The sequence below is a fragment of the Lupinus angustifolius genome, chromosome LG07, assembly GCF_001865875.1.
Source record: "Lupinus angustifolius cultivar Tanjil chromosome LG07, LupAngTanjil_v1.0, whole genome shotgun sequence".
Lineage (NCBI taxonomy): Eukaryota > Viridiplantae > Streptophyta > Magnoliopsida > Fabales > Fabaceae > Lupinus > Lupinus angustifolius.
The window spans coordinates 3,291,680-3,305,744 of record NC_032015.1 but is presented as its reverse complement, the minus strand read 5'-3'; the positions used below and the strand labels follow the sequence as shown (position 1 = coordinate 3,305,744).

The 14,065-nt window shown below is 31.7% G+C and overlaps 1 protein-coding gene across 1 annotated transcript; it reads right to left on the bottom strand.

The window, feature by feature from the left end:
• LOC109352350 (myb-related protein Myb4-like) lies at window positions 8,342–9,807 on the bottom strand. The gene is made up of 3 exons (XM_019594301.1): window positions 9,539–9,807; window positions 9,262–9,391; window positions 8,342–9,153 (listed from the first exon to the last, which is right to left on the bottom strand). Exons 1-3 carry the CDS (start codon window positions 9,669–9,671, stop codon window positions 8,436–8,438), a joined length of 981 nt encoding a protein of 326 aa, XP_019449846.1. The 5' UTR covers window positions 9,672–9,807; the 3' UTR covers window positions 8,342–8,435.

The following is a 14,065-nucleotide window of genomic DNA, read 5'->3' as shown; positions in this document are numbered from 1 at the left end:
CCACATGTGAGTTACAAGCATTGTGTATTCCTACGTTTGTGCATGCGATATGGTTATGAGTAGAATGTTGATTATATTACTTGATATATTGGTAATGTTGGAATAAATGGTAAGTTATGTATTTCTTCATGATGTCAATGATAAATGATGAACTATATGTTCAAATATATTTTATGTCTGAGTGTGATATTCTGAGTAAGTCCACGCCGTCAATGAATTTATATTCATTAGATGTCTTACTCTCTCTGTTGTATTGTTCTTGTTTTGTATATATTCAACAACACTCACATTCGAGGTTATCACTTCACGATGTCCCTGATGGGACAATGGACTAGTGACAGGCACAAATATACATACACAGGCCCTTGCGGTCTGTCGTTGCACATGGTGTGCAACAGGTCATCGATGATGACCCCTCAACCCGACACCTACATTGACACTTCCTTCACCTTGTCGCCAAAGAGGATGATGTCTCTAGAGGATGATGCTCAAGGATGATGTCTCTAGAGGATGATATATAGGCATACAAAACATAATCAATAATGTCAAATTAACAATACTTACAATTATTTCCTTGATTCCTCTATACCCCGCTCGAGAAGCTCGTTATGGATATAAAAGCTTGGATGCCTTCTTGCGATTTTCATTACTTAATTTCTGAAACAATAAACAACATTAATATCAACAATTACATACAAAAGCATAGATACAAAAGTCAATACAAAGAATATGATGTTACCAAGAAAGACTCATCTTGTGTGCGTAGGATGACAAAAGTCTTCCAATCCTCTTCAAAGAATATTTAGTTGGAGGTTTTAGGTTGACATTGCCATCAGCATCTCTGTGTAATTTTTCGGCATCAGTTCGGAATTGTCGGAGAGCTTTGTCAGCCGATTTAAGGATATAATCTTTATGCTCATCACCAACATCAAAAGTTGCCTGAAATAAAAACACATATACCTTATATATTGCATGCATATACATACATTGCATGAAAACGTAACACATATACGTACATTGCATGAAAACACAAAACACGCAAAAACTGAAGAAATAAACTTACTGTAATTTCATTCCAAATACATTCTTTCACGATATTCCCTACATCACTTCATCTGTTGAAGGTTAGCTTCACATTTTGCCTAACAACAATACCAATGTAGCTTACCAATGCGTTGCCACCCTTTGAGTTTAATGATTGGCCTTTAGAGTTCTATTGGACTTCTATCTTCAGATCCTTACTTCTTGACCGAATGACATTCTTCATGGAAGTCATTCCACGTGGAGGCCATTTTTGAGCAACGATTTACTTGTCTTGTGGAGTCGGTGAATCTTCGTCACCAATGTGGGAACCATGATCGCCACTTTGGGAAGCCATTGTTGAAGTTTTTTCAGTTTATGAAAGTACCAGGGTTTATGAGAGTATAAGGATTTGATGAGAGTGTGATGATTTTTTCCCGAGTAAGTTTGAGAGCGTAGAGGAAACGATTCATGTTTTAGATATTTAAAAAGTAGTAATCATTTAACAACACATATTAACGATAGCACTGTTGTATTGACATCTTCAACAACGCATATTAACGACGATTGCACTGTTGTTCTGTATCCAACTATACACTACTCATTTTATGAACACGACCTCTTCCACAATGCTATTTAACGTAACGTTGTTGTATTAACATCTTTAACAACGCATATTAAGCATTGCACTGTTGTTACATATCCACTTGTTTACTACTTATTTTCATTAACACATCAACAACGCTACCGAGATGGAGCGCTGTTGAATATAATCTAATTAACAGCGCTATTTGAATATGCGTTGTTGAATAGAATCTAATAGACATCGCAATCATAAGTATGTGTTGTTAAACTGAACTCATTTTCTAAATTAACAGCGTATTCGTAGTTATTCGTTGTTAAATTAACATTTTACATAATTCAAAAATATTTATACAACATGAATTTACTTAAATTAAAATGAAAATGTCATGAAGTAGATTATTACTATATAATTGTGTTTATTAATACGAAACTGGATAAAATATTAAACATTACATTTTGTTAATTTGTTTTTGTATTTATTAAATATTCATACTATTTTTATTGTATTTATTAATAAGGAAAAATACAAAAGTATTATAACCATCCAAATAATTAACAAAAAACAGAAATTAACATCCAAAATAATTGTTTCTTTATTCATTCAGAGAGGCAAAATACATTGTAATGAACTAAATGATTTGGTACATGCGAATATAATGAACTAAATGATTTGGTAGAAGAGGAAATAATTTTGTCCACAATTTTTTCTTCGACTCCTCTACACAAATCTTGTATAATAGTTCTTTGATTTCCTTTTAAAATATGAGTCCTTTTATCATTAAGGAAATCAATGAACTTTAGGAATTGCTGCTGATGATGGAGAAAAATAATTCATTGATCCACTTTTTCCTTTTACTTCTGTTCAATTGAAAGAGATCAATGAAAATTGAAAGAGCTAAATGAACTAAATAATTCATTCCTCTTTTCCTTCTATTTCCTTTCAATTGCAAATGAAAGAGATCAATCAACTAAATCTTCATCTCATGCAAATCTAGTATGACAATCACTCTCCTTCTGAAATTTGGCTCCTTTTGCAAAATCAAAAATTGTTAAAGACGTCCTTGACATGATATTGAAACTGAAACACAAATTTTCCTCGACTCCTCTATACAAATCTAGGTGTTTTTTTTCTCTTTTTCACTCTTTACAGTATTGCTATTTTTTTACTACTTTGTGTTTTCTTTCTCCTATGTTCATGAACATACTCTTAGAGAAACACCAATAGAACATTGAGTAAACCACAATATTTATAGATGAACAATCATTAATATTTCAACAAACGAAGAGATTTATAACGACTTAACCATTAATATTTCAACAACCAAGAAACGCATAATTACTCAACCATTAATATTTCAACATCCTAGAAACGCATAATCACTCAACCATTAATATTTCAACAAACAAAGAGACGCATTACTACTCCATTAATTTCTCAGACGCTTAAAAAATCGTAAAAGATCAACAACGCATAATTAAGCAAGTGCGGTTACTATGTTATCTTCAACGACGCTTCCTTAAATATGCATTGTTGCATATATTCACATCAACAACGTTTTCTATCAAATGCGCTGTTAAAAATAAATCATTCAAGCTAACACTAACGTTACTAATGTTCAACTGCGCATTGTGAAGAATGTGCTATTGAAGTTACACAAATTAACAGCGTCTGCTTTGTTATGATATGTTGATGTTCTTTCCCCTAATTTTCAACCGCGTCGTTCAAAATTGCATTGTTGAATGACCGTTGTTTATTACGATATTTGGCGTAGGTCCAACCAAATATAGCCCTAACTGTTGAAGTGGTAAATTCCCTACCTGTTTACCCCATACTACTACACTAAAAAACTGATCCCAGAATCAGCATATAAAATCTTGCTGTTGAATATGCTGTCAGGTTCCTAACATGAAAGCACTCTTTGTGGAAATCGTAGTTTGACTCCAGAATCAGCATTGAGATTTATGTGATGCAGCTATACCTGCCACAGTATGATATATCATTTCTTCATTTGCCTTGTTATATACACCCATGCTACTTTTGATTTACTTGCTTGAAAATTTTAAATTGAATTTAATATCTATGCATGGTTAATGGTTAATGTAAAAATTTAGACATATCAAGTACTAACATAGAACAAGTGACAGGCATCCTCCTCATGAGGTTTACACTCAACACTAATGTGGTCAATGTTACTACTAAGCTATATATACAATGTTTTATGTCTTTCAAGTTATAAGTTCAAGTAATGTAACACCTTAATCTTAACATTCCACCCTCACTGAACGTGTTAATTAGCTTTAATCACGCTCTACTGTGATTTAATAACGAATAAGCTAATGGATATAGTAATTTGTTCAATCAGTGTTACTACCACTAAGCCGTGTAGCTATTTGCCTATTTCTAAAAAAATCCAATGGCCATGTTCATCTCAGGGAACTGAAAGTGGAAGAAGGGGAGTTAGTTGACGAAGTATTATTTTCTAGTATAATTCACAGATTCTGATGCAGGGGAATCAGATGAAGAAGCCGCAACAAAATCCCTTCATTCTTAAATACACTCACTTATTTTCTATATATCTAAAAAGGACAAAGTTTGAAACAGATTAAAGCTAAAACCAACTTTCAGAACTTGTTCAAAATTTCAATGTAGAGAACACACCACCACCATTGATCGTAACTGATCCATTATTAAAGAAAATAGCAAAATTATATTGTTGAGAGGGCGGGCCTCTTAGTCACAAAAGTGTCTAAAGACTAGTCTAATAATAATACTTGTAAGAATAATAGGTGATAGCAGTCAAGACCATAAAACATATAAGGTACAGTATTGGAAGAAAACTTAAGTATGCCCCATTTTGCAACAACCCAAAACTAGTTCATAGATAGGCTGGGCAAACTAATTTGTGTGTCATAGACCAGCCAACACTGCAATGTCAGGTTGAATCTATTCATATGAGGAAGAGCACCATTGTCTAATAAAAACTTCAGACCCATGGGGCCACAAATTGATATTCCATGTATTACGTGAAATTTGTGACCATGTGTTGGTGCAGCGGAAGAGAATAAACAAGAAAATTTGTTAATGGAGGTTCATCCAATTGTGCCTACATTCAGGAGCGCTGAGCGGCTACCAAAATATTATTAGAGAATAAGGATTAAAAACCCTAGCACACTCATGGACCCACCTGCCCATGAAGTGTTTCTATTAGGTGCTTATATCTGGTGCACGTTCTATTTTATTCCAATACTAGACAATGTAAAACTAATATAAAACATATTTCAATCATTCCCAACACAAGAACCATTGCCAGCTGAGAATCACTGATATATAATTAATAGTGTACAGTTCTTGGAGAACATTGCAGCTGGTGAAAGAGTTTTGGGATAGAGAGAGGTTTCTTGGTTTTCAGGTGTAATGGTAAGATTGATTGATGCACACATGCATGAGAAGAAATTCGTGTGCTACACTGGAATTTGATTATGTGTGTGAAATCTAGAAAATTTTTAAGTTTCGAAGAGTTTTGAAAGAAAACAACTCACAAGTCCCACATTGGAGAGACTAGGAACATTGAAAAAAATCTCATATTATAAATAGACGTCTATTATCTTCATATTTTCTTGCCGCAAGTTGAATGCGTTTTCATTCAACTTTTTCTTTCTCCCTCATGTTTTCTATCGATGCATTTCCACCAAACTTCTCTCCTTTTTTCCCGTGGTACTAAGAATTGACATTGTTAGCCATATTGTAGGTATTTCGAGAATTAACATTGTTAGTCATGTTGTGGGAATTTCGAGAATTAGTATTGGTAGTCATTTATTGGTGGGTATATTCGAGAATAGTATTGGTAGTCATATATTGGTGGATGCCAATTCTCTTCCTTAAATACCAGTAATGATTATTTCGGACAATTTAGAATTGTTGCAAGTTATGATAACAACAATTAACAAATTATGTAATAAATAGTAATACTAAGCTAATAAAAATGCACATACAATCATATATCATTACTTTTAAAATATAAAATCCATGTATAAACTGAATATGTATATAAGCTATAGTTGTTAATTTGCTTAAGGAGGATAGTATACAATATCATACACGTTGTCTACACATTCCGTTGATGATGTTGCTTAGCTTGTATATATGCATGGAATTAAAGTGGTGGGGAACCCCGGCCCTGGCCAAAGTCACATGAATTCCGAGGCAAGAAAGAGAATTGGCATCGTTACTATACAAGTTGGCAAGATCATAAGCCTCCAAATGTTCATAAATGCGAGATGGGAGTGGTTCATTGTGAGCGCTTAATTCGTACACACTGCCTAAATGCTGGGTCCATTAGTCCATTAGTCCATTCTGCAATTAACTGAAGAATTTCGTCAAAAACTTGGAATCTCCGTGCTGCTCTAAAACATTTTCAGCATGATAATCGTGATAATTGGATAAGGCGTGGAACTCATTGAAGATATCAAATCTGTGGTATTTATCCGCACGAATAGTACTTGAAGGTGGTGTATGTGTGGCACGGAAACCATATGTATGTACATCAGTTTAGGTAAGAAAATAAAAGCAATTTTTTATAACTTTTTACATCAAAGACTTACATCTTACTTTTTTGTGTAGGAAAATGGAAGCAACATTATTGTGGATATTAGGAATTAAATGTAAGTGAGATAAGTCTCACATGAAAGAGAATGAGTTAAGTGCATAACTTATGAGGAACATATATTATGGTTCTTCTTTGATTTTTTGTTGTATTTTTTTTATCCGCTAGTTATTGGGCTTCCAACTTATGAGTCCAATGTTCAATTGAACCAAGTATTGGAGAAGGCAATTATTGATGGACCCTAATGATGAAGGCAATTGGGGTGGCGATGATGTCCAAAATTGTGAAAAAGCGGGCGGATTGGGATTCGAAGCGACCCGCATAGCTCTCTGACTCAAACTCATCCCCATACAAAAAATGTAATAATTCAATTATAATAATAGTTTAATAATGAAGTTAATCAAATATGTTCTTAACATTGTGATTTAATACTTATATTTACTCCCCCGGTTCCTATATAGGTGTCTTATGATAAAAGCACGTCCCTTCAATTATATATTGGAGAACAAAGTCACCATGAAAACAAGACAGCAACAATAACAGTTAATCGATTAATTGAGTAAGTGTTAATCGATTAACACAACTGTTAATCGATTAACACAACTGTTAATCGATTAATTGGTTAGAAAGTCAAGTGAAACATTGGTTGAACAATTATTGTAATTGGCACATTTTGCATATTTTACACATGTGATTAATATCTTAGTTAGTTTGTCAAGAGTTTGTTTAGTTGTTACTTGTATCACAAGCTATCTTTGTATTGTGTATATAAGCACATGATTTGTAATCCTTTAATCAATTAATGAAGATTCACAATATTCATTTTATGCTTCCGCATTATTTTCGCAATAAAATATAATTATGCTGAATTGTATTAAATTTATTGTGTTTCTTTTTCCATTTATCCTTTATCTTCTATAATTTTTATTTCCATCACTTACTCAAAGCGAGATAATATTAAGTGTAAACTCGAAAAGCAAACATTAATATTCTCTTAGCTAAACAAGACATATAAAAAGGAGCAGAAAATTTCTACAAATGGGATACATAAATAGGAATAGAGTGGGTATGATTTTTTTTGTGGTTTCCCACGTGTATCCTCACATTTGAGGTAATCTTATCCGAGTCAGGAATATTTATAGGTATGTGGACCTAACTCTACTAACAAATATTTTTTCAACTATAAGACTTGAACCCAAAACCTTACTTAAGGGGAATCAAACATGTACCACTTGAAATAATTAGTCATATTTTGTATACTTTATTTTAGAAAATTAAATATATAGGTGAACATAATTTAAAAGATTATTTCTCCAGTTCTCCTAAACAATGTGGGGATATGACCTATCATTTTTCACCATACGCCCTAAATCTCATCCTTGAACCAATCCATGTATTGGAACTGAGATCAACTGTCTCAAATCATATTTCAAACTCTGTCTACTATTAATGAAAACATGTCATACCAAAAAATTAAATATTTATTATTTTTGTTTTATAATTTATTTTGGAAAATTAAATATATAAGTGAACATAATTTAAAAGACTATTTCTTGAGGGTTCCCCTCAACAAGGGGAGGATGGGCTTCACCCTGCCCTCCTCAATCCAACCCTCAAAGTGGCTCATGTATTGGAATGAAAATCACTTGTCATAAATCATATTTCAAGCTCTTGCTCGGATCAATGAAAAAATGTATTATTAATTAAAAATTATTATTTGATGCGAGATAGAATTTGAGACAATAAATTAATACTCTACATTTTGATACGGGTGTGGAAGGTATGCTCACTTGATAGAGACATATTTGTCAACTTGTTTGATCAAACTATGATCGGGGGCTTCAAATCACGTCTTGAACAAAAACCTTAAGACATTTTCATTTGTAAACTCTTTCATTCTCTCCCATATCCAATGTGAGACTTCACACTTTAATAAAATTAACACAATTTTTTAATATTTGTATAACTCACCCCGTTAGAGAAAAAATAGATCACTTCATAATTTCTTATTTTCTTTATCTTGTGTTCCTAATTTCATTTCCCGAAAACGAAATTGTCCAAAATCGATTTATAAACCAGTAAAAACGCATTTTTTTGTAAGAAAATTAAGGCAAATTCGGATCTCCTAATTTTTTTTAAGTACAGCACCTTATGAATTAGTAACTACACACATTTTTTCTCATACAATTTCAAACTTCATAGAACTGCACTAATCTCATTAATTCATTATACTAGATCCATCACACCGTCATATAAGTAACAATCATTATCATCCTGATTCCAAAAGTCTGCCCCATGAACAGAAGAAAAGTATTGAGATTGAGTCTCAAAGGGTGTGAGTAGTTGGTTAGGAACCTGGCACGTATCAGACACAAATGGTTGTGTCCAAAAATTATCCATTTTTACTTCAGTATCTGCATCAAGAAAACTGCCACTCTCCAAAACCATACTTTCACTGGAGGATTGATATTGGGGTGACAGTGCAGCAAGGTTCTGAGTAGTATATAGACTCTCAAAAGCATCATTGCTATCTCCTTGAACTATTTCACTTGGAGGAGTGTAGGAAATATCAACAATATCTGATTTTGTCCAAAATGCATCATCAAGAAAAGGGAAGTCATCTTCAATCACCAACTTTGTGGTACAATTAGTATCACCCCAAGATATGGAGGAAAATTCACTTGAAGATGATAGTGGGGATAATGAGCTCGTAATACTATCAGAGATTTGGGAAGTAGTAGTTGGAGGAGTAACTTGAAGAGAAACATTGTTAGGCAATGAGTAACTTCCAAGGTTGGATTCATTATCTTTTGGTTTGGATGAGGCTTTGGAATTTTCATTTGTAACTTTGGTTTGTTGAGAGATCTTCTTTAGTGAGGTATGCCAATAATTCTTTATTTCATTGTCTGTTCTTCCTAATAAATGAGTGGCAATGATAGACCATCTGCAATTAAATGAAGGGAGAAACCATCAAATTAACATTCAACAATCCTCTTATTTATCCATTATTACAAGAAACAATTTATAAGATCCTTTAGATATGTGATCATACCTATTGCCCAGCTTATTGTGCAATCTGATAATAATCTCTTCTTCTTCTTTAGTGAAATTCCCTCTTTTGATATTAGGCCTCAGATAATTCAACCACCTCAATCTACAACTCTTCCCACACCTTTGCAGACCTGAAAATCAATGCAACAGAAGAAAGGGAGAGAAAAAAATCCATTAGTATTTATGACTTATGAGTATTTACATCCTTAATAATAATTAGCTTAGCTTTCACAGTTCATGAAAGTTCATATACTACTGTTGCAAGTTCAATTAATTACCAGCAAACTTGGGGAGTTGGCGCCAATTCCAGCAGCCATATCTAGTAACATAAGCAATTAACTTCTTGTCTTCTTCAGTGGTCCAAGTACCTTTCCTCATTCCACTTTTGTCACAAGAAGGAGTTCTCACCATTTTTTTGGTGAGAAGCAAGTGCAGTTACACACACTGAGTGAGTGAGAGTTTGTGTTTATACAAGGTAAGATCTTATATATTCTGTTGTGTTAGAGATAGAAAGGGAAACAAGAAGAGAGTGTGGCTTCTTGGAATGAGAGTAGCTCACTAATTTATACATGACGCGGAAACAAACCAGAACGTGTTTAATGCTCTAAAAAAGTGTGTGGAAAACGATATTAAAAGTATTCTTATGACTTCCAAATAATGGTCGCTCTCAGCAGATACATAAGTACTAAAAGCAGTCAAAATTTCTTTCTTTTTGGTTTTAAATTTGGAAATGGGTACTAATCTTCCACGAAAGCATCAAGAAGCTTACCTTCTCTTTCAACTTGCAAAATAACACGTGTGCTAATATTTCCAAACACATACAACCGTAAATTACAATCATGCCATGCAATCATTAATCAGCTTTTTATTTTCAAGTATTAAATAATATTTTATCGTTTGGTTCAATCATTAATCATGCTGATAGTCCAGTCGTAGAAGATTCTACTAGATTCTGAGATAATTAAAAGGTCATAGGTACAATTCTCGTGCCATCATTATTCAGCTTATTATTTTATGTATTAAATATTTTTTTATTGTTTGGTTCTATCATCAACCAAAGTATTAGTATAGTGGTGTAAGATATTATTAGATCCTCAAATGATCCAAATGTCATAGTTCAATTCTTGTAGACTATACTTGTTGTGGTGGGCAACTACGAACCTCAAAAGAAATTAGTTACTTACTATAAGGTGAAGAGATGCACCGGTAGTACCAAGAATTTTGTCCATAATTTTCTTAAAAATATTTTCTTTACTTACTTTCTTAAACAATGTCCTTAAAATATTATTTTACCTCACATTTGGCATATTCAACGTAATATGAAAATTAAATTAAAATGAAAACGTAGAACACTTAATGCTAGGTGACAGGGCAGTAGACATGTATGAACGAGAGCAGATAATTGAGAAAGCTATTTAAGAAAATGGTTGTTAATTTAAAAGAGTTATTACTGTGGAATTTTTTTTTTCAGAAAACCAACTAGCTTAAAATCTTATCTACTCTTAGAAAAATTCTCCATTTTGTCTAAATCATTGATCAAAACCGTACCTTATGATTGTCCCAAAAAATGTATTACATGAGTCATCGAAAAATATATTTAAAATAATATTTGTATCACGTAATTCATTGAAAAATATTTATAGATTAAAAGTTTAAAGTTTAATAGTTAAATATTTTGGTGATTAATCACCTAATAGTTTAACATATTTTTTGGAAGTAAGACTTTTCTCCATTAATGAAGAGAGAAAATTTATTTGATAGTGTACTTTTAAGGCCAAAAGTGTAACTTCAATGAAAATTAAAAGTCATAAATGTTATTATATTTTAGTTTTTTAGTGTATTTTCCCACAACTTGCCTTTTCAATAATGGAGATGAGTCTACCTCATTTTTTTGGAAGCAGATTTGCTCCAATAGTTTGCACGTGTAGTAATTAACTGCATTCCAGTCAAAACAAAATTACGGTCTATGCAGTATTAACAAAGATGAAGGACTGAAGTCAGTATCAAATATTTATAAAAATAATATAAAAGGAGAAGGAAGAAGCTTCTGGTTTTTTAAATGCAATTTGATATGCATGAAGCACGTTGGCTTTTGACTCATTAACTCTAATAACTGAATTTCAAAGCGTGTTATTCTCAGATACTGTAGAATTCTACTTCATCTTTTTTTTTATTTGACTAGAAATTCAACTGAACTACATTTGATTCTCTAAAAGTCCTTAATAACCAAAGTAGGACTCAAGGCTGAGTGATGATGAAAAACTTTCACAACAAAAACTATTAATGTATAACTTGATGAGAACATAAGTACAAATAGTCATTTAATACCATAATATTTTAAATTAGTAAAAATAATTAATGTTAACCTCCCTTATATATATTCATTTAATTATTGAACGGTTTTTTTAAAAGTCAATTATATGTTTTTAACACAATTTGTCATTTAAAATAATCAATAATAATTAAAAATTTACACAATTTAGAAAAGTTGTTTTGGCTGATTTCTTAATTCTCATATTACAAAAAAAGAAGAAGCTATGTTTTGTTAATGCACTCGCTCATTCCTTTCATAAATATATACAAAATGACAATAAAATATTAGGAATAAAAAGCTCACGAATAGTGATTTGTTAATGTAAAATTTAAAATCTTAGTAGAATAATGTCTAACCATTTTTACATATAATTTTATAATAGGCCGTCTTTTTCTAAGGACAGGGGAGATAGCCGACTTTTATTTATTATTTGGTTGAGGTAAGAAAGTAAGTAAAAAGATATAAGAAAGATAATAGAGAGAATGAAAAATATGAGAAATATATAATAGATTTTTATATTGTTTGGTGACAATTAAATAGAAAAGAAAAATATTTACATGGTTGAATAAAATATAAAAAGAGAGAAAAATGTTATATTTTGAAAAGACAAAACAACCTTAAAATAAAAAGAATGAACAAGTATTTATAAATAATCATTTCTAATGTCATAATTGTCGTTTGAGACTATCATCCTCATTTTAATCTTGTTTTGTCTCCATTTTGGTGAGAAGTAACTTATGTCTAGACCACTTATTTGTATTTTCTTCACCTTTTCTCTCTTCTTAAAATTCATTTTTCCTACAACTTTTTCCCCTCAATTTGTTTCTCATCTTTCTCTATCCAACTAAATGAAGATATAAAGTTGTGGCAGTGTATGTTGATTTTTTCTTACTCAGATTGAGTTTCTAATCCAATATCTTGCCTTAATTTTAATGTGTAATTGGTTCTTGTCTTTTTTTGTTTTGCTTTATTTTTTTATTCTTTTCCTTTGTAATTATCTTTTATTAATATAATCTTCTTTTGCCAATCAAAAATAATAATAATAGTGTCCAATAACCCCGCAAATTTTACTGGAAATTATGTAACTTAAATAATCATTAATAAGGTATAATATTTATATGATAATCTAAGATATAAACAGTGACTAGAAAGGTGTATGTTTATTATATATATGTCAAAATTAAGATTAATAAAATGCCTCATCTTTTATATATTTTTCAAGATCATGTTTTCCACAAACCTAAAATTATAATGAGTAAGATTATAAACTGAAAAAATAAGTCAATTCATTAGACTTGAATATGTTACTTTTTGATTTTTTTTCCTTAGTTTATAAGTTTTTTCATAAACTATATATATAAGCTTATTATCCAAACAAACTTAGTTAATAAAAAAACAAAATAAGCAAAAACAATCCTAACCAATAAACACACATTAACAACCTAAGACTTATTTGGAAAGAAACAAGAACTGTTTTGGAACTAATATGAAACACATTTTTTGAAAGATGGACTCTTAACTGAAACTTCGCTCAAATAAATATAATAATATTCTAAGAGGGCTGCCCTTTATTTTGAGTAATAAAGTAAAGACATCTTTTAATTAAAACGCTGGTCTTTTCTAATATAATTGTTCATTTTATTTATTTTACAACCTATCTGGAAAACTAAAACTCTGCTTTGCCTAATAGTGCCGCTATGTAAGGTTTCTTGCCATGGCTTTGAACATGTATATTATTAAGAAATATTCCAAATTGACATGTACAGTGCAATGCTATATGCGGGATGACTCCAAAATGAGGAGTCTTTTATTGTAAGTGTTGGACCAAACAGCGACCAGAAGCCTCCAACTACCGGGGAGTTCCATTGTTACATGGGTATGGGAAGAGTCACAAGTGAGACAACACGTCTTGAACCAAAACCTTAAGGCATTAGTTCCATGAGCCTTCCTTCTTATAAACTCTTTCACTCTTCCTCGCATATCTAATATGAGACTTTACACTTGAATAAATCAACCGAAAGAAAAAGGCGAAAAGGAAAAATAAAGACAAGAGGCAAAGGTAATGCACGTGAATGGGAAAGCATGAAAGACTCAAATAAAGACAATAGTTTCGTGATTATTCACAATTAAACAAACTTTTGTTGTGGGAAAGGTGCATTGGTGGAAGACTTGTTTTTTAGGAGACATGTATTCGGCCAATGGTAGACTTTGAAAGTCATGATCAAGCAGCAGCGTGGCTTGACTATACAATTTTGGATATCTTTCATATTATAATTTTTTATTTACATGTCACTGCATTAATCTAAGTCCTATAAAACAATGCAGCTATGCATACTTAACTAGTAACGCTTTGTATTATGTAGGCTCGTGTATTTTATTTATTATCCACTCGGGCTATGCGTCGTGCATATATAAGCTATAACGCGTACTGCTTCTTCTGTTTAATGTTCACATGTCTCTTATTTTGTAAGTATATACGGCACTATTTAGT